The 22816-nt window shown below is 35.4% G+C and overlaps 1 protein-coding gene across 9 annotated transcripts in view; it reads right to left on the minus strand.

Annotated features, from left to right (window-relative positions):
* Positions 1-22816, minus strand: part of LOC128026610 (receptor-type tyrosine-protein phosphatase F) — a 210817-nt gene that overhangs the window by 67219 nt on the left and 120782 nt on the right. For 5 of the 9 annotated variants that reach the window (XM_052613859.1, XM_052613886.1, XM_052613871.1 and 2 more), the window contains exons 5-7: positions 10159-10344; positions 8242-8259; positions 3980-4090 (exon numbers count right to left, since the gene is read on the minus strand). In XM_052613859.1, coding sequence (XP_052469819.1) covers positions 3980-4090; positions 8242-8259; positions 10159-10344 — 315 coding nt within the window. The remainder of the gene's footprint in view (positions 1-3979; positions 4091-8241; positions 8260-10158; positions 10345-22816) is intronic. The other 4 variants (XM_052613908.1, XM_052613893.1, XM_052613877.1 and 1 more) reach the window with 1 other exon arrangement.

The following is a 22816-nucleotide window of genomic DNA, read 5'->3' on the forward strand; positions in this document are numbered from 1 at the left end:
TGCAAGGGACTCAGTAAGGTTATAGAAGTTGTTAGCATACATGCATGGTGAGAGAGAGAGAGAGAAAAAGAGGTTTTAAATTAAATTAAATAACTGAGATTAAAAAATAAATAAAAGCTATTATTATAATTGACTGTTTGTAAATTTAAGGTGGTTGTTTTACACAGATTTATACTAGTTTGGATTAAATAACATTGCTATCCATTTTAATCGAGCACCAGATGTAATCTGTGAAAGCAGCCCCTACGTCATGGAGTATCAGGCTCATGCAAACCACCTGACAGGACACATTAAGCCTGAACAGAGAGATGAAGGGTAACATAGTAGAGGGAGTGATAGATAACAAGGGTCTCTGATTAAAGAGGGATCCAGGGTTGAGGTCTGCAAGAAGCAGTTACGAGTGAAAAGAACCAACCTTCTCGAGGGTCTTACACATGAGGTGCGAGTTTGACCAAGTGAAATGGAGATGAAATTGAAAGACAGAGACAAATGGGAGACAAGAGAACATGGAAACACATTTGTGAACAATTTCATGGCGGTTAGAAAAATGCAATGGAAACTCTAACAAAGACAGAAAGACACACCTAAATCATAACATTTGAGAAAGTTAGATTTGTGTATACCATATATCTCACACATCTTGTAGGTTTACAATGTTAAAGGTAAATATAAGCCTATTATAAGATACATGTGAAAAAGAAATCACTGCATTTTTATAGGAAACACAATCAAATTAATAACGGTTAATGACGGATATTAATTTAAGATAGTCAGTTTACAGTCTCATTTTTTTCAGAGACTGTTATTAACACTAAACTTAGATGGAACAAATACTGTATGGGGGACCATTTGTACCTCACAGTAAAAAAAATAAAAAATAAAAGCATCAATTGTAAGAAAGTTTAAATTAAGAAATTAAACCACATAATGAGAAATAAAGGGCCCTATTTTAACGATCTGAAACGCAAGTGTCAAAGCGCGAAGCGCAAGTAACTTTGTGGGCGGGTCTCGGCGCTGTTGCTATTTTCCCGGCGGGATAAATGGCTCTTACGCCCGGAGCAAATCTAAAATGGGTTGGTCTGAAGTAGCTTCATTATTCATAGGTGTGGTTTGGGCGTAACGTGAAATAAACCAATCGGAGCGTCATCCAACATTCCCTTTAAAAGCAGATGCGCAAGTTCCATTATGGATTGCTATTATTATGGCGTATTTACCAGGCGCACGCCAGGAGCGGTTCACAGCCGAGCAGACTGATGTTCTTGTAAGAGCAGTGAAAGACAGAGAAGTTGTGTTGTATGGGGATGGGAGAAACCCACTCAAAATACGCCACAATGATTTCCGTCATCTCATGTGTTAATATTTTTTTTTAGTGTAACAATTTATGATTTGCAAAAATAACTGTTGCATCTGTGTAGATTACATGAGCAAAGTGTATGCGCGTTGTGCACGCTATACATTATGGTCAAGCATGCGCCCTTAGAATAGCATAATGAACAACGCGCAACGCGCCACTGACTTTAGACTAGGTTTTTTCTGGTCAGTGGCGCAATTGTTTAATGGAACAGCAAAATAGCACCAGGGATTGTTTGCGCCGGAACACACCTCCTTTTTTGCGCTGAACCGCCCAGGGAGCGCAAGTTCATTCACTAGTTTAGCGACGTGCTTCTGTGGAGGGAAAAGTGCGCTTTGCGCGGGTGCAAAATAGGAATGACACGTGCGTCGGTGTACAAAGTCAATTGCGCTGGGTGCAAGATAGGGCCCAAAGTCACTGAGACTTAAAGTCAATTTTGTGATACTTAAAATCACAATTTATGAAAAACACAATTTGCAACAGTTAGAAATACAGTCTTTGATGTGAGTTATTAATAGTCACAATTAAACTTTTGGTTTTGTTTTTGTTTTAACAGACATTCGCAAAAAAAAAAAAAGAAAGTCCAATGATCAGAACAGCATAGAATTACTGACAAGGTATTAGAATTTTGTTGGAGGATTGACATTGCTGCTATACACGCAACTCAGAATGACTGAACATTTTCTGATAGCTGTCTCTGTATGCATGTGAGCATACATAACCATGTCTCCAGTGAGGCTGAGAGACCACTGGGATCCTCTAAAAGAGCCCTGGGCCAAATTCTGCCACACATTGACACATGAAAGATATGATGTCAATCAAGGCTTATTAGGACTGCCAATGTAACGCTACGATATAAAATTAGCTGAGTGAAAAGCATATTAAAAATCATCTTATAAAATGGACCCCCACACACTTATTCACACAAGATAGAATAAACAGACAGGCGGTATAAAGTGTGTGCCCACTTCACTCTGTTTGATTTGTTGTCAGTTTCAGGAGCAGAGGAAGGAGAGCAGACACTGTTTGACAACGTTTCACTAAGCGGCTGACAAATGAGCATTCCCATATACAGCCAGTATACATGACTGAGATTCTCCCAGGTGATATAGTCCTCTGTCAGACAGACGGAAAGAGCGGGAGAATGAGAGACAGAGACAGTCTTAGAGCATTTAGACAGCTCCCAGAAAAGTGCTGAGGCCAGGGAAAAAGGAAGCAGCTATTGAATGCATAGATCTACTGACATGCTGGCAGTCTTAGACACCCAAGTCATCAAGAGTGAGCAGATAATTGAGCAGGGATGGGAAGCTGAGGAATGGTACAAGGACGCTGTGCTGAACACCCTTGAGGAGAAAGCGTGATTAGGCATTTTACAGACACAACTTTAAAAACAAGGACCCACACCCAGCCTTTGATGGCCATGTGGATAAAGGCGACCCATTATGCTCCTGTCAACTCTGAGGAAGTTAGCTGTTGATTTGGCTCCAAAAGTTCCTGTTTTTGTTATTTTGGCTGCACATGTTCGCTGTGAAACGTTAGTGAAACGTAGGGTCATACAGACTGATATAAAAAAAAAAAAATTATAATAATAAATATCACTTTATATATATATATATATATATATATATATATATATATATATATATATATATATATATATATATATATATATATATATATATATATATATATATATAGAATATATATATATTCTTTTCATTTTCTGGTAAAATATGATCTGTACATGTTACAACAAACCTGTCAAAAATATGTCCAGATCGTATTTTACCAGAAGAATAAAAAGACAGTATTAAAAAAAAATATATATATATATATATATATATATATATATATATATATATATATATATATATATATATATATATATATATAAATAAAACATCTGGATGCATTTGGGAAAATGTGTTTAATTTTCTTAAATTAACGTCAACATGCAAACCATAATGTTCCGTATGCTTAGTTTTTTTATGCGAAATACAATTTAATCCATTTAATATCTTGCAATGTGTTTAGATGATTTAGTTGTATGATGACGTCTGCGGTTTAATCCCACTGTATGAAACATTTTTGGTTGTTTGTTTGACAGGAAGCATGAGAAGGCTTAGTCTTCACCTCTTGCGTGACAATTACTGGGTGGCATCGTAACGTCACTAGCTGGAGGCCATACTGGCAGCCTGCCATAAGCTCCCTGTTATTACCTGCATGAAAAGAGCTGAAGGGGTTGACACTCATAACAACAGCACTCCCAGGGTTCTGTTTCACAGACAATGCCTCCACACCATTATACCTTTAAATCCAGGTAATAATACTGCAGGTGTCTTCTGTGGCACTCACCATTGATTAAACCTTTTTGTCACAACATATACTGCGAGAAATATACATGTTTACCTTTGCTTCAGTTGCTATGAATTCAAAACAAAGCAGGAAATATTTTGTTTCCAGCATGATTTGAACAACAACTTTAGTTTATCTTGGCTCCGAAATGTCAGACAAAGTTCAACACGTGTGGAAGTCAAAATAAAATTGTAACATGGTCAAAATAAAGGTGTGAAGCATTTGTTGAGGAAGTTGTTTTGATAGGGGCAGCACCTGGAGCACGGCTCTTACCTCGCACGTAGAGATTGGCGGGAGCCGAGTAGCGCGTCCCAGCGCTGTTCGTAGCCACACATTCGTACTTGCCCTGGTCTGATTCCTGGCTGTTTTCAATCTGCAGAGCTCCTGAAGAAAAAAAAAAAAAAAAGAATAAAAGTCACCTCTTTGATTCATGAACACGATTATGAATCCCCTGTTGCAACTTTCCTCACCAAAGAGCAAACTTTCACTGCAGACCATCAGTAAACACTCCCCGTTTAAATGTCAGACCTCTTCCACTGTGTATATAGTTTATTGGCTTAGAATGCTGCCTAAGACATATGCATAAAGCTGATTTTGCAGGTTGAGTGAGTCTATAACTCAACATATTTGCCTTTCACTGTCATTAGAAAAAGCTTTCGGGATATTAATGTCATTGAGTCAGAGCCAATTATGCTACAGCACATGACTTTATTACTGCTGTGGCATATTTATACCGACCAAAAAGAACAAAACATCAATACCGTACAAAACTATGCTGCCTGTTTAGTCGCTAGAGATAAAAATCGTGCCTCATAAGGTCACATGAGAACAATTTTTGATTAGTCTTTTAACATATACGCTGCTATTTATTTTATGATTTTTATTTTTATTTTTATGTATTTCTATGATTGCAAAGCAGCCAATACTTCAGTCTTCAGTGTCACATGATCCTTCAGAAATCATTGTAATATGCTGATTTGCTGCCCAAGAAATATTTATCAATACTGTAAACCAAGAACCACAACAATTTTGTAAAACAACAACCAAGACATTCTTCAAAATACCCTATTTCAAACCATTTAAATGTTTTGTCACTCACCCATTCACTTTTGGGGTAAGAATGATTTAAAATTATAATAATGATTTATTAAGAACACATGAAATTGATCAAAAGTGACAGGTAACAGCATTTACAATGTTACAACAGATAAAAACTGATAATAATTAAGTATGAAGCATATTAAAATGATTTCTAAAAGATCATGTGACACCAAAGACCCTACATTTTAAAATATATTAAATTAAATTGTAATCATATTTCACAATATTACTGTTTTTATTGTATTTTTTAATCAAATAAATGCCGCCTTGGAAAGCATATAAGACATCTTTCAAAAACATTAAAAAATGTAATTAGTCCAAATTTTTAACTAGTTGTGTATTTAGAACAGTCATGAACATCAAATGAATAATCAGTCTGGGTGTCCTAACCACAGATACTGAGTTTGCTTTAAAAAGACTGTGCCAGGCTCTTAATCTAGCAATAACACACATTTTTACCTCAGGCAGTGGTGTACCACATAGTATAGATTATCACCTTCAGTTTACCCCTGACTGCTTCCCAGTGCTGCAGGGAAAAAATAACATGCACCACTAACCTTGCCCAATCTCCAAGCTCAAGGAAAACTGATTGGTGGTGTTTCCTACTCTGACAAGCAGCAAATTGCTAATCAGTTCAGAGATTGCTCAGCACTGATTGCCATCACACCTCAGTCCTGACAACATCTGACTGATAGTGCCATATTATGTAAACGGAATAAAATAAATAAAAAGAATACAAAATTCCATCTAAACTAAATGATGAATGTGAAAATCACCACATTTATTTGCATTTTTAATTTAATTTAAATGAATTGTTCTATTATTTACTTCTTTTAAAGCAAGTGTTTAACATCTTTGACAGTTACAGAAAGAAATATATAATTATTTTTTAATCATCAGGGTATTTTTATGATATTTGATATGACATCATAAATTAAAGAGAAATTTAAATTCTGTATCATTTACTAACCCCCATTTAGGTCCAAACCTGCATGACTTTTTTTCTTCTGCAAAACATTAAAGAAGAGATTTGTTTCGGTCCATACAATAAATATAGTTTTGGACCAAACTTGAATGGAGAATTGAAACTGTCCTCAAAATATCTTATTTTGAGTTCTGTAGACGAAAGAAAGTCTCACACGTTTAAAAGGACATGAGGTTGAAAATGATGACAGTATTTAGATTTTTGGGTTAACTATCCCTTTAATACTTCCAACAAGAGATGAAGGGCCCTATCATACAACCGGCCTAATGCGGTGCAAAGTGCAACGCAAGTGTTTTTGCTAGTTTCAGCCCGTCGCAGTTCTTATTTTCCTGCACTGCGTTGTTTAAATAGCAAATGCATTTGTGCGCTCATGGGCGTGCTGGTCTAAAAAAGAGGTGTGTTCAGGCGAATGAAAACAGACTGCGCCATAGACCAACTCAAACCAACCCAAACGTTTAAAACCTCAAAAGTTTAAAGTTTAAAATCATGATTTATTTATTTATTTGTTATTTAAAGAGCACGTTAGTAGAAAATGAGCCTCTGGGCAGGTCCACAACGTTCACTTTGCTCATTACACATACGGATGTGTAACAGCCAACAGACATTTTTAAATATGAAACAATAAAAGATTAAAATATTATTATTGTGTGGGCTACATGAATATAAAAATGCCTATATGTCAGAATGGATATCCAATGCATGCATCAGCAGCACACAAGCAGCACAAATTCATCTCTGGAGACTCGTTCTGAATTTGCGCTTGCCAATTCTGCCGTGTAAATAGCAAATCTGCCATGTCACGTGCGCAACTGCCTCTTAAAGGGAATGGGAGATTTCACACTGATTGGTTTATTGCACTTTACACCCCAAAAAACACCCATTACTCATTAAGAGAATAGGGACTCCCCATTTAGACGATGCACCCGGGTGCACCTGCTGTTTTTTTCCATCGTTAAACTAGCGAAAGTGAATTAGGGCACGCCCTTGAGTGCACCTGCGCTGTGCGCTTTAGACTATGTGCTTAAATTGTTATTGTTAAAAAACCTTATGCATTTTCAAAACACACACACACAAACACATACACACACACAGGGACAAACTATGTGACTTGATGAAGACATAAAATGGCATGAAGATAATAAATATTCCTCATTGATAAAGAGATACAAAACAACATGAGTTAGGGGAGATGAATTTAACAAAGACCTGCTGTTGAGAATCAGAGGAATTTCAGGAATTCAGGAACTTCTGAGAATTCAGCCAGTAAAAATCTGTAACCACTTGGGAACATAAGGCAGTGTCAGCTTCCCCACCACAACAAGCAAGATGAACTTCCTGATTCATAAACCTGAGGTGAGCTGGCGTGCTCCAACAGTCTGCAGTAACAAACAAGCCTTTGGTGGTGGGGGTTCAACTTCATTTTACAGTCAATCTTCAGGGGTCCTCAGACCACTGAGATTGCTAACTGCGCAACAGAAGTAGGGTAATGTTGGTTTTATCAAGCGCTCGCCTCTAGCAATCATGTTTCTGAAATCCATATTTCATTCTGTGTGACTGATCGAACACTCCATCTTAACAATCAGGCTGTGCCCTCATTTACAATATGTACTTATTTTAACATAAGTAGTATGCAAAAAAATAAATGAATACAAATAATTTCAATTTCATCATAGCCCAAATGGAATGTAAAAGACACACTCTGGAGACAATAAAGATGGCCTTCAGCCTGAAACCCAAACTCATAGCCTCGGGTCTCAGAAATGATCCACAACAAATGCATGTCATAATAACTAGCAAGAGTCAATTATTTTATTTACCTCATCAAAGAATTCATTGTAGAAATGAAAATTCTGTCATTATTTACCCTCATGTAATTCCAAATATGTTCTTCTGTGGATCACAAAAGATGATATTTAGAATATCCAGAACCTACATTTTTACCTCAACCATGACATTCTTCAAATTATCTCATTTTGTGTTCCACAGGTTTGAAACAACATAAGGGTGTGTAAATAATCAAAGAATCTTCAATAATTATTCCTATATTACCTTGTTAAGTAAACACGGTCAAAAATAATGCCTAACTTTTTTAGTAATACATACTGTTCAAAAGTTTCTAGTCAGTAAGATGTTTTAGAAAAAAATGTAATGCTTCGCATGATATATGATATATTTTTTGGTTTATTTTTGATGAAGAGCAAGTTTATCCTTGCTGAATAAAATGAATAATTTATTTGAAAAATTATAATAAAACCATACTGACCCTAAACTTTTGAACAAAAGTGTGTTTCTGTTGTACTCTTTCCCCAATATATAGACATCAGAACACACACAGGTTGAATGGTGAGACAAAGATTGTGTATATACGGAACAAGCAGGAAATGACAGCGGTAGTGATGAGACAGGAAATGGAGGAGACGTTTCATGAGACACATTTCAACTGTCTTACCTCGAATCGGCGAACCCCCTAGGTGAAGTAAATTGAATGCAAACAAGATTGAAAAGAAGTGTTAGTAGACAAGAGAGATAAGGAAACAAAAGAGAGGGTATCAAATGAAAGTAGGTTTAATTAAAGAGAAAGGAATCAAGTTGAGCTAGACTACTCCTCTTTGGATTATTTGAATGTTGGCTGTCTGGTGCAGTAGAATTAGCTCAGAAAAAAGATCATAGGTCAAACTTTTTGTGTGCTATGATTGTGAAATAGTCCTGCCAAACTCGTTGTTTTACGGACCATTTGCAGAGTTTAGTGAAACATTGTGTATTCAAGTTATTTTTGTTCACAGCATTGTTCAGAAAAGTACAGACCATGGCAAATTAGGTGACAATTTTGGTGTGAAACTAATAGCACTTCTTTACATGTGAATTAAAGTCAACATGAAATTCATTTGGCTTGTTTTACTTCCATAATTTGACATATTTCAAAGTGAAAAAAAAAAAAGATATTTCATAATTTGTTATTTAATTACTTGCGTTACGAAATTAGGTTCATTGAAATGTAGGCTATATACACATTTTCCTGAACTACATTTCTGCGGCTACTAAAATGTTTAAATGAAAACAAAAGGAGGCAGTGGTATTTGATATCATATTTAATCTTATCGTAAATATACAATGAGGAAAATTGCAGTAACCAAACTGAACCGACTGACCGAACTTGCATCGTCCCACCCACAGGAGTTCACACTCCCGAGTCGAACTCACAAAGTCCGAACTACTAAGGATGCAAGTCCGAAATTTGCGTACTTTGTATTGAGAAATGTACACAGACCTATGTCACCAGACTATTTGCCTAATCTTCATTGTACTTTAAAAGTTCCTGGATCAATTGATCTAGGTAATTTCGGTGGAAATGAATTCCGGTGTAATTCACCATTCTCCTAGAGCAGGGGTGGGGAACGTTGATCCTGGAGGGCCTGTGTCCCTACAGAGTTTAGCTCCAACCCTAATCAAACACACCTGAACAAGCTAATCAAGGTCTTCAGGATACAGCTAGTTTTTTTTTTTTTTTTTTTTCAGGGTTGGAGCTAAACTCAGCAGGGACACAGGCCCTCCAGGATCAACGTTCCCCACTCCTGTCCTAAAGACTAAAACAGGCAGATAAGCCAGATAAGACTAGCTGTATTGTCACAATTTTATATCATGAGTGTCTTAAAAGGGCTTTGCACCTCATGCCATCCGAAGATCAAATCTTTGAGGAAGCAATGTTTTGATCTTTAGTGGAACAGCACTTTTTGTTAATTTGACTTTAAGTATACCTAAGAAGTAAATCAAAATAAACGAGACTTTCAGCAAGGGATTCAAAGTGGCAGTTTAAACTTTCAACTGTGTATTTGTAAGCTGTTTACTTAGACCTTTATGCTAGAAACTAGAGAATAAGCTGCTCTGTGGACTTGCACTCTAAAAGAAGTGGATTTAGTGGAGAGGGATAAACTCTGAGTCAGTCAGGAGCCATTAATCCAGCCTGGGCAAAGTCCAGTTCATCCGCCAGACCTGAGCGGTCTATCCATTAGGAAGGTCTACAATGTAAATAGAGTGGTTGATCCTCTCCGCGGCATTCTCACATTCCCGTAAGGGTGCCTACTATTACCCAGACCATTTGCATGTGGCTTAAGACTTATCTGCCATGTCAATATATTTTTCCTTCCATAGTAGGCAAAGTCAAATTGGCAGACCAAAAACCTGACACTGCACAAATATAATTCCTGTTTTTATTATGTTAGAATATTGCATAGGCATTCAATAAATGTAGTAAAACATGTGAAAAAATAAGACATATATGGAAACAGAACTGTGTCTATATTTGTAGCTATTTAAGCTTAGTACATTAGTTGCTGCTACTGTGATTGAAAAGCTTAGGCCACCTTACCTGAACGAAGCTGTTTGATTCGCCCATTCCCGTTGATGTCTACAGGCAGGAAGTCCTTGAACCAAGTGATCTCTGGGTCAGGGTTCCCACTGGCAGCACAGAGCATCGTAGTTGTTCGTGTTCGCTCCACCACTTTCAGCTGAGGGCCCATGTCTATGGTGGGGAAGCCATGAGGAATCTGGTTTTCTGCATCAAAAACAAACAAACAAAAAAAAAAACAGGTCAACCTAGGAGCCAAAATGGGAGTTATTTACAAATTATTTGTAGGTTTTAAACTTTCAGTTTGCTTTAAATTTGTACAGGCATTTAAGTAGAGACACAAAAAGGAACAATGAAAATGCAATCTGCTATAAATAAATGCAATGAAAGGGTCAATAGGACTAGTTAAAGTTTTGGTAAGGCAGCACAATACGGATATACTTTTTCCGTGCTTTTTAGCAATACCATTGCCACTTATTACTGTCCAACATTAAAACACAATGTTATTCCTTGGATTTTGACATTATCTAAGGTTTTTATTACTTTTTTCTTCTTTATAAAAAAAAAAAAAAAAAGAAAAAAAAAAGTTAAAATTTTTCTTTGTAAGTTCTCCACTGCTATTTTTATTAGAAATGTTTATTTGGCAATGACTCAAATTATTTTATTTTCTGTCATCATTACCCTATGACAAACAATTTCTGTTGGTGCTTTATAGATAAATGACTCGATCTTTATCAGTTTTTTTTTTTTTTTTTACTAAATTTTAGAACATTACTGACTTACTGATTTGAATGGAAATCATTCACAATTCAAAATGTACACAATAGCAATGACTTCATCCAATTATCAATTGCCACTGGTCTTCTTTCTGGCATTCAATTGTATACTGAATTGTGATTGTTCCTTTGTTTGTTACATCTTCATCTCTACACACTGCAAAAATGCTAATTTGCTGACACTCAAGTGGCATAGACAGAAAACAAAGCATGAGACAGCTGCAACTCTTCCCTGATGCTGAATATAATTTATGCAAAACCACAGCCTAAAACTGCTTACCTGAATTTTTTTTTTTTTTTTTTTTTTCTGGAAATGCAAATCTAGTTGGCCAATAATGCTTTGTCCTTCAATGGTTTGGAAAACACTGTTTCCACTCTGATACAGACCATGACGCCTTTCACTATTTCTACACAAAGCGAGTAACAGTGCAGATATCTTCAAGTTTCAAACATTTACATAACACATTATATGAAAATGAAAAATAATTATATCAGAAACAGGATAAGCAAGTAGGCAAGGTGTAAAAATATGGCTTCTAAGCACATGAAAACAAGGGCAATTCCATGACTGTAGCACTTATTAATTTCTTTTATTTTTCTTTATCTCAAACGTTCACACAAATGTTTGGATGAAAGCCCAGCATGCGACATATTCACATTTGCAATAGCAACAACATTATGGCAACATTACACTGTCTTTGATTCCAAAGTAAGCCAAAGGACAAGGCTGAATTATTCAGTTTGAGATATTTCTCTGCACGACAAACATTCCACTGTTTCTAAAGTCTACAGGGCACAACAGACTATCTTGTCTTCTTATTCTGGTGTGTTACACATTAAATCATTGGTGTATTGATCCTTAAAGCATAAAGCAATGCTTCTCATACAGCTGAATTGAAAAGCTTCTTATGACTTCAAATTCGAGACTAGTGTTCCAGGACAGCATGTGTAACACAGTGGGCAAATCTCAAAAGGGTTATTTCATGAATCGCTAACTCTCTTATGAAAACATTGAAAAAGATGTAATTTAGGAGGTGGAAAATGTTGAGCCGAATCCGTGCTGGAGGGAACTTTGCAGTACAAGGTAACTTGGAATAAGAGGCTGTTCAAGTTATGGCTCATTAAGAAGCAAAAGCAGCAAGATATTTTGTTCAAGTGTGACCTTCGGAAAGCACAGAGAGGATGTGCTGTCTTGTGTCGAGGCGTACATTTCTACCTAGGTGTGCTCGGGAGAGGTCAACTACCTGTACGAGTGTGGGTTGTATTCACTATGCCGGTCCTTTTCTGAATAAACAATTGAATACATTTTCTTGTGAAAGAACGTACAAATAATAACTACCAAGTGTCAAATAGTCAGCATGCAAAAGAGGAAACAGTACGCAAGAACATCTAAGAGAAAACCAACTGTGCTGTTTCTCCTGAGTTGAGTGTGAAGATATGTTTCAGACTGCCCTAACAGTTGGGTCAAAAAAACAACAACAACAAAAAAAAAACTATTATCTTGTTCTTTCAAATGACAAAGTGAAGAAAAAAGTTTCTTAAGTATCTAGGTGTGCAAAGTAAGTTACATACTAGTCTTAGCCTCAGACGTCACGACCACAGACCGCTGGCTAAACATCCGATGCATATGGGACACAAAGGTGGAAACACTCCAGGAGTCGAAGTCATCATCGGATTGGTTGGATTGTATAGGATTTTCGGGAGACGCATGTGTTGCGTTCTTTAACATTTCGCATGGAAACAACAGATCGCGTGATTCCAAACCCCCTCATGAAAGCTGTAGTGTTTACAACTGTCATGACAAGTGCTTCATAGAATAAAATCTTTAAAATACATCTGAGAGTACACGAAACGATGAAGATGAATGAAAAAAAAAGAAACTGTGATCGGTTGTTTGATGTGTTGGTAAACAGCCTCATGGCCAATGAAAGCTGCCATGAATTCCATCCGTCATTCTAATGGTCTGGCTATGTGAGATTAGTGACATACTTATGCAATATTTTATAAATACTTTTTAATTGTTTTTTTTTTTTTATGTGAAAGTTGTGTTAGACTTGTACTGACACCTAGTGGTGTGGATGAAGCATCATGTGACAGAAAACGTTATTAGCTTTCAGATATAATTTATTTTACAACTGAAAGAGTCTAATAACAGGATGGTTTCTAATTTATAAAATGAGTAGTGTTCACATGGTCATGTGACCTCAACATGGCAGCCACCATGATGTAACCAGTACCTTGTAAAATAAAACGGCTCTTATTAGGCTGCTAATGTGTCTAGAGATGTCATCTTTTGTACATTTTTGTAACTTTTTTTTTACCTACTCATTACTACACGTAACATTTTATTGAGGAAAAAAAAATTGCTGAATGCACTTTTAAAAGTATGTTAAAATATTTAGCTTCTTACTAATATTTATTATAATGACAGAGACTCCCTTTCAGGTATAATGAATTCTACAAATAAATGGTATGTGAATGTAAAAACAAAATGGGAAAAGGAAGGATTTATTCCACAAAATAGAAGCACAGCAGGAAACAAGCTGATGGGTTAGGCTTTTGCATTTTCTAAATAAAAGCTCCATTCTCCGTCCCTGAAAGCACTTTTATCATTTACACCTCTTTACTACGCATGAGGATTTAAAAAACAGAAGACTCAAAGCTTAGATTTTTTTTTCTTTTATACAATTCTTGTGTGCTTATATTGAGTCAAGCAACAACTCCATTACTAAGATGAAGAGGTAAGAGGGGAAGAAGTCTACAAAATGTCCCGCTCTGTCCCGAGTCTCTGCCACAACATAGATGTGGGCACAGCAGAAGATTGTGGTTTGAATTGAAAAAGCCTGCCAACACTAGTTTCATTGTTTCCCTGAAGCAGTTATGACTGGTGTATGGCTCTGATGGGATGATACATTTGTTAGGTAATTGGGATGCCAACTTGTAAGTAGCTGAGTGAAACTTGAGAGCAGACGGTGAGACTGCGAGCTTTGCAGATATGTTCCAACAAAGAGTCAATAGAGAGAAACTGAACTTTAATGACAGTGATGTCATGTTCTATGATTCTTGCTTGTATTGCAGAGTTTTATTTTACCTTTGTCTGAAAGGTTATGCAACTGGCTGAGGTCATGGTATATGAGAAGCAGCAATCCTGACAATTACAGACAAAGAGTACAGGCTCAAGTTTTTATGCAACGTCAACACCTTATTTGTATCATGTTACTTTAAAAATGCAGTTGAGCCAACTGGCATTTCAAGAGAAACAATAACAGCTCGACTGATGCTCAGCTTCATGACTACCAAGACATCATGTCACCTTCACGCATCAAGTTCTACTTTTACATTGGGTGCGGCTCATTGTGCTATTGTTTATTGTTGAAGTTTGAAATGTTAAGGACCCTTTCGATAACACTCTGTTATGTCTACATTTAATGAACCCTATGAAGCACAAAAATTAAATGCTTTTATTCAAGAAGTATGCGTTAAATCAGGGGTCCGCAACATGGGCACGCAGAGGGATAATGACTGGCATGCAAGCAATAGGGAAAAGACAAGTCAGAAAAGTGCCCTCAATGATTAAAAATGGGAAAACTATCCATGTCTTGTATTTGAAATTATTGCAATGATGTCCTGTAATCCATTATTCAGTTCTCTTGTTGTGATGATAACAAAAATCTTTAAAAGTTACATTTTCAGCCTGGTCTGCCTCCGCCATCTAACAGTGCTTGTCAATGTCAAACTAACTGAGATGGACAATCAAAGTAGGCAGGGTTTACTGTTCACAGAAGCAGAGCGCGAATTCCAGTGCAAAGCATCAATTTAATGTTGAAAGACAGTGAGGAAAGATGGAAATTTGCTAAATGCAAATCATTTAATATTAGTCAACTGTTTTACGATATAAATGTTATATTATCGACATCTATATACAGTGATGCAAACTACTGAACTTTTTTGACAAATATGGCCATTCTGATACTGAGATAAAAGGAGAGAGATTAAAGTTGCGTGTGTGAATTACCTGCATTTGTGTCTGTCTTTAAAAAAAAAACATGAGCCAATTGAAATGATTAAAGTTATCAACGTTACTGATATTCAAAATGGTAAGCAAGAACTGCTTTGCTTATGTTTTGTATATCTGCGTTTATTTTGTATATCTTCGTTTCAGTTTCTCCTTTTGAATGATGAATATATACTATTGATCGCTGCTGATATATACAGTTAATTCCTTCAAAGTATTATTTTATTACTTTTTTATTGGCCATAAAATAAAACTAATCATTTGCTCACATATGCTGTCTTGTAGGTCCTTCCAACTCTCTTAAAGCTAAAAGTTAAAAATATAGGACCTTGGGACAACCTCCATAAACGGGTGCCACAGTAACAATAGTATCCGTGTTAGTACCCAATCAAATTTCCTTCCTGATAGAAAAACTACTATTGCCATCAAGAGACCCAGAGCGTTTTTTTAATGAGACCTTACTAGAGCGATAAAATCGTGCAGGTCCTTGCAGATGGCAATCTATTGTATTATCTCCTTGGCTGTGGAACCAGTCCAAAAGCAGCCCAGCTTTATCGATGCATGTGACCAGCTAACAGAGTAGCATACCACAAACTCATCTTTAATCAGTTTTGTGGAAACAGAGGGAACATTGTTTTCTGTGAAGCAGTAAATTACTAGCGGAGACTTATATTCAGTGCTATAAGCAATCTGATAAAGGTGAGACACACAAGAAGAGATTAAGGCTTGAAAGTAGGCGATAACTATCTGATATTTATTTACAAAAGTTGAGTGTTGAATGAAGCCAATGAATGAAACTAATGCCAAATAATGGCGAAGAACTAATTTAGCCTCATTATGAAAACAAAGCAACGTGGATGCCAAGATAATAACAATGGCATTTCAGGTGGTAGTGAGTAAGTAGTATAAAATGTCCTAAAGGCAGAAAAAAAGGGAACAGAGAACCCAGCTAATGTGAACAAGGCTGCAGTAAATGTGGTTGAGACATGCATAGGCTTCATGTCCTCATTGCTGGGTCAGAGCAAAGAGGGACATAACACGCATTACAATCTGACATGAGGAGTGGGTTGGGGGGGGTCACTGTGGGAGGATAAAAAGGAAAGTGGAGGACGGGAGGGGTACATGCCAACCTCCTGCCAGCTCCAATTACCAGGGAGAATAGAGCATGGCATGCAGGGTGATGGGTCTAATCAGAACCCCGCCGAAGTGACAAGTCTCTGTTCTCAGACCCCACTGTGAAACAGCCCGAGTGCTCTCCACGTCCACGTCAGCCAGAGTTATTCTCACCCTGCACAAACACGTCACCGCAGAAGAGTATGCTCAAATAGTGATGAAGCACTGTGAGGCACTCACACCGAGAACAAGGCATTCTCTAAAGACGGATCACTCATGCTTAGATCCAATCTCATGTGTCTGCTTCCATGTCCACACCACATGCTAATTACGTTTAAAGGAATAGTTCACCCTAAAATAAAATATTTTCATTCACTCCAACATTGATCCAAACCTGTATGACTGACTTTCTTCTAAAGAACACAGAATGAAGGAAAAAAAGGATGCAAAAGCACCATAAATGTGTCAAAAGCTTTGTAGTACATATGATCTGATCTGAGAGTGATATGCCACATCTTTTGAAATCAGCAACAGAGTGAAATTTAGTGAGTTTCAGTTAAGAATCAACTCAAGATCTGATCTGAAGAACAATGTTTAAGAAAAGAAGACTACTCTCATTACACAAGTCGTACGGACAACATTTGCTTGTTACAAAAATCTAATGTATGGTACATAAGACTTGAAATTTAGCATAGAAGTAGTATGACCACTATTCTTTCACATACTTTCCGAAGCATCGATTTTCAACTAACCTTTATCACATGACGAAAACCAGATGTATAATGTTCATTCTCTTCTCAGCATTATTTAAACAAGCTAATAGCGGAAGTGTTTGAGGGCAGATCAGACCCTGTTCGTATTTTGCAGGCAGGCGGGAATTATGCAAATGTGTTAGTCAGTATACTGTATTCCGCTAACTGGTAAAATATTCAAAACTATGATTACTGGTTTAGGTGATTCTGAGTCGATTCTCTCTTTTGAGAAACAATATCTTTATTTATCATGCACTTTTTTTATTAAAAACTTTGCAGATTGTTTTCATTTAAGGATAGCTATTTTATAAATTGCAAATTAGATATTTTTCACACAAAAAAAAAAAAAAACATATGACATGGTCTTTAATTGAAAGTCCATATAACCAAAAATTGATTGATGCTTTAAAACGTTCATAAAGAGCCTTTAATGTGACTGAATCCAAGTCTTCAGAAGAGAAACAGTCACACTATATGAAGGACAAATTTACATTTTAGGGTTTCATTCACATATAAACACTGAACTATGAACATATACAGAGCACACCAGATATGGTAAATAAAACTCAATTGCACTTGTTCGACAAGCAAATATAGTCAAGCTGCCATTTACCATGTTACACAAAGCTAAGGTAGACTTCATAAGGTTTGAAATATGACCACTATTGCTTTTTGGTCTTTTTCAAAGCATCAACTTTCTTCAAAATTCTTAATTTTGTGTTCAACACAAGAAAGAATTTCATACAGGTAAGACATTTTAATTTTTACAGTGAACTATTTTTTTTTAAGCATGTGAAGGTCTCCACTGTTATATAAGAACAAAGTTCCACAAATACACTTGGACAACAAATCCTTTGCACGGAATCTGTCTACTCTGGTAATGCAACTTCTGAACTTTTTTTTTTTTTTTAAATAATGTAGTATTGACAGTTCTTGAGAAACAAATGTTCTTGTAATTTCCATAAAGTGTGTATGAGAGTGATGGATGACAGCAATTAAGGGTGACATCTCTTTTGATGGACGGAGCAGAATTGTTTCTGTAATGATATATGACAACAGAACACAATCCATTTTACTACATATCTTAATTTTCAGAGATCATTTCAAGTCCAGGTTTGTTCTCCCTTAGAAAAAAGCGTCTTTTTACATTAATCAACCAAAACTGCTTCACTGGCACATCACTGAATACTTAAATACAACAAATTAGACATACCGTATATTTCGGACTATAAGTCGCACCTAAGTATAAGTCGCATCAGTCCAAAAATATGCCATGACAAGGAAAAAAACATATATAAGTCGCACTGGACTGTAAGTCGCATTTATTTAGAACCAAGAACCAAGAGTTCACATTACCATCTCCAGCCGAGAGAGGGCGCTCTATGTTTTCAGTGTAGACTACAGGAGCACTGAGCAGCATAGAGCGTCATCTCGCGGCTGTAGACGGTAATGTGGACTCTTGGTTCATTTCTCTTGGTTCATGTCAAATAAATTTTGATAAATAAGTCGTACCTGACTATAAATCGCAGGAAACAGCCAAACTATGAAAAAAAGTGTGATTTATAGTCCGGAAAATACATGTGTTGTCTAGGGATGCGTCGGTCCAATATTAAAATCGGGTATCGATTCCGATACTGCCATTTTTCCCGGATCGGGTATAGGTAAGAGAGGACACATCCAATTTTTTTTTTTTTTTTAATTGTGCAAATTATTCTGTGTTACTTCTGAAGCCACCATATAGCTTAATACAGTGGTTCTGCAGGCTCTGCACATTTTGTAAGTTTTCCTTTCAGCCTTTAAACCCTGGTCGCGTTTGGTTATGACAGTCAGCTCATTAAAGCTCTCTCTAAGATCGTTCAGTTTTTCCCCCATTATTAAACTTGATTTGTAAATACCTGTCTATGAATTTCCAAAAACACTTTAACTTCTTGCCAGAGTTAAATGTTGTTTTGTTACTCACTACCGGGTGTCTGTGAGAACAAAACACTGCCGTAGAAAAGACAAAAAATTGTTTTTAATGTGCACAGTAACTGATATTTAAAACTGTTAAAAGAAAGGCTCAATAACTGTTGCACATATATAATACACTACGCATCAATGTCTCTTCTCTTCTCTTTGTTCTTTGCACTTTTTAACACAAAGTTCTTACAATGTGTGCATCCGGCGTGCAGAATGATGCGATTGAAGCAAGACTGACGCCATGTTGCTTCAAGCGCATCATTCTGCACACTGGATGCGCACACTGAAAACGCTTCGTGCTGCACTGTATATGTTTTTCCTATCGTATCTATCATATGTTTTTGCCTTATTAACAAAAAATGCTATACATTTAAAAGAAATGCATTTAAAAAATATATAGTATATACTTTTATATAAATACATTCATGAATATTTTTAAAGAATGGATTTTATAATAATACAAATAGCAATGTGGAACATTTTACAATATACACAAAATAGTTTTTTTTCACTGAATGTTTGGATTTCTAAAATTATTGTGCAGTGATTTTTTCTAGAATACCTTTTGCTGTCGAATTATTCCACTAGCCTAGTTCATGATAATTTTATTGTCATAGATTATGAATATGCATAGCCCTATATTTTTCCATATTTATTGTTTATTTTTCTTTATATTGAAGTAGTCTGTATCTAGTAGACTGTGAAATAATGATAATCAGTTCCACACAAAGAGATATATAAATTCTACATTTATTTAAATTGGGGGAAAAAAAAGAAAAACTTAACTGGTATCGGATCGGTATCTGTATCAGCCAATATTGAACCCTAGGTATCAGAAACGATATCGGAGGCAAAAAAGGCGGATCAGAAATTAGATCATACTCTCAATATAGCCCCAATAATTACAAATAACACAATTCTACAGAATGAAAGAGATTACAAGTGAAAGATGGCAGGCCTAGCCTCTGAACAAAACAGCATTCATTCATTCAAGATGACATCAGCATTAGGTGATATCAAACAGCAGAACGCCGCTTTGCCTGCAGGCTGATGTACGAGATAACTTTTACATGCTATTATATTTGCATTTTTGGAGCCAAGACAGAGTGCTTTTAAAATGAAGCCAGATAGACAACACATTTAGTCATTTAGAAGTTGCATTACATAATTATCACATGAATAAAGCGAATGAGCACTCATTGGGATGAGCATACAGAAGAGCTCCTGCAAAAAATATATTTACACATATACACATTCAAAGTTAGGGGTCAGTAAGATTAATTAATTAATATATTAATTATATATTAATATTAATCATTTTATTTAGCATGATGTATTAAATTGGTCAAAGTGACAGAGAAGACATTTATAATGTTACAAAATATTATTTTTTTTAAATAAATGCTGATCTTTCCATTCATCAAGAATCATGATAAAAATTATCACATCAAAAGAAAAAAAAAGAAAGAAAAAAGAGAAGCACAATGTTTTTAAACACTGATTTAATTATATGAAATATTTATTAGCACCACATTATCATATTAGAATGATTTTTGTAGGATTATGTGGCATTGAAAATTGGAATAAATGCTGCTGACTATTCAGCTTTGCCATAACAGAAATACAATAGAATTTATAGATTTTATATATTAGCAAAACATACATATATATATATATATATATATATATATATATATATATATACACATACATGCATGTGTGTGTATTTATATATACTTAATATACATAAACGATGTAAACTTTTATTTTGGATGCAAATTAAATCCAACAGCACTAATATTTATTTTCTTTTTTCTGTAATGTTTTTTGTATGTAAAATAATATCAACTTAAATATCAATATATTAATTTATACAATGTATATAATTAAAGTTAATGAGAATACTGTACTTGCAAGAGCTCATTCCAATGCATACTTACACTGACTACCTTATGATGTACTTATAAAGCTGTCTAGATTGACAGGCGCTTGTTTTTGGAACAGAGTTTCAGTATACAGTGATCATGTAGTCTGAATGGGTTTCGCTGAGGTAAGAGCTCCTGGTTCACTTGAACTGTGAGCACTGAATTCATAAGGACCAAACTGCAGGTGGAAAACAGACCCAGAATAATCAATAGTTGCCCAAAACATCCTCAACCTTAAAAAGTTATATATGGCCGTGCAGATCTGCAACCTCACAGACACACATAGTAAATAACAAAGCAGCATGTGTAAAGGTGAACCGCACCCTAGGAGTGGGGGAGTCCCGTCTGCAATATTTCAGCGGCACACTGTTTGTCTGTGTCGGTGGTGAGGAAAGAGGTGTAATGCATGCCATGACCTTTGAAATAATACACTTTTCCTAGCTGGACAGAATTTTCAGGCTGACTTCCCTCCAAAAGTCACTTAATCAATGTTGAGTAGGTGTGACGTTGGTCCCTCTCTCCCTGCTTTATTCACATGGGTCTGTTTTTTCTGTCTTGTCCTCTTTCCTATGTGTCCTCCAGTTTATTGTGTCTCGGTGTGATCAACAGGTCTGCCAAAGGCACATAGCTGTTATTTATGCTACAGCACTGATTTGTACATAACACGTGTGACCCATTACCACAACCGAAGGATGCTATGGTCACTCCACTCAAGCGCATGTGGAAATCACACGATCTGCTGTCTGTTTTTAAACATATGTTATGCAGACTAGCAGATATATATTATTTTATATATATATATATATATATATATATATATATATATATATATATATATATATATATATATATATATATATATATTATTTTGTACAATTTGTACGCTTATGGTATATTGGTGACTAAATTGTTATTGGCAGATATTGCCATGTTTATTTTTTTATTATTATTAATAGTATTTTTGTGTTACTATTTTTAAATATTATTGATATCGTTGATATCATGGCGGGTCTTATAAAGATCATCATCAAAAAAAAAGTACTGTAAAAAATATTGTAAATGAGTAATATACAAAATAATATATATATTCATTATATTTAGATTAAATGAATATAACATCAAATAAAATACAAATTATATCTTATGAATACTAAAAATAAATAGAATATTAATAAAGGAATTTTATTAGGAATTTTTATAAAATATACATTTAATTCAACATTCCGTGCCGTTTGCATTTTTAAACTTTTGAACAGTAGTATATGGTGTGAAAAAAAATATATAATTTGTATAATATTTTAATGTTTTTGAAAAAGGAGTGGACAATAAAGTATCTTATGCTCACCAAAGCTGCATATATTTGATCAAAGCTATAGTTAAAAAAAGAGGAATATTAATACGAAATATAATTCAAATTTAAAATAACTTTCATTTTTAATATATTTTAAAATGTTATTCAAGTGAACATTCAAACACTTGTTTAGTTGAATTATTTCTGAAAAAGTTCACTTTATGCATGAATAGTGTAAGATGGCAGTAGATGTAAATGAAGTCCCCTCGGCTCAATGTCTGTGACAGCCTTTACTTATTCTTTCAGTCTGCTCGACAGAACAACGCAGATCAAACACATGAACCTCTCTATTAACACATCTTCTCTTCAGGCTGTGCTAGATCTCTGACACTGGGCTAATCAAACTAAACATGAAATAGACTGTATAGCTGCCACTGCCACCACATTTTGTCAAACCAACAACCTCACGACCTGAAACACCACAGATAACCACAAAACTTGAATGTGCTACATTCACAGCTTTGGAACGTCCTGTGCCGTTTGCATCTTCGTTTGCTTTTCCACACCAGTTGCATCTTAAAAGAGTTTTGAATACATTTTGCTTGAGTAAAGATTTTGATATTTTTGGTTAATTTGCAAATACTCTCAGACACCACTAAAAGTAAATATATTATTGTCATTAAAAATATTTTCAAGGTCTTGAAGTTTAAAAATAAACTATTTCTATTCTAATACATTTTAAAATATAATTTATTCCTGCGATTGCAAACTAAGCTGAATTAATTCTAACAAGTTAATTTGTTATTTTACAATACAAATCACTCTGTTATACATTTGTGGAAGGATGG

Source organism: Carassius gibelio, chromosome A2, assembly GCF_023724105.1.
Source record: "Carassius gibelio isolate Cgi1373 ecotype wild population from Czech Republic chromosome A2, carGib1.2-hapl.c, whole genome shotgun sequence".
NCBI classification, from domain to species: domain Eukaryota; kingdom Metazoa; phylum Chordata; class Actinopteri; order Cypriniformes; family Cyprinidae; genus Carassius; species Carassius gibelio.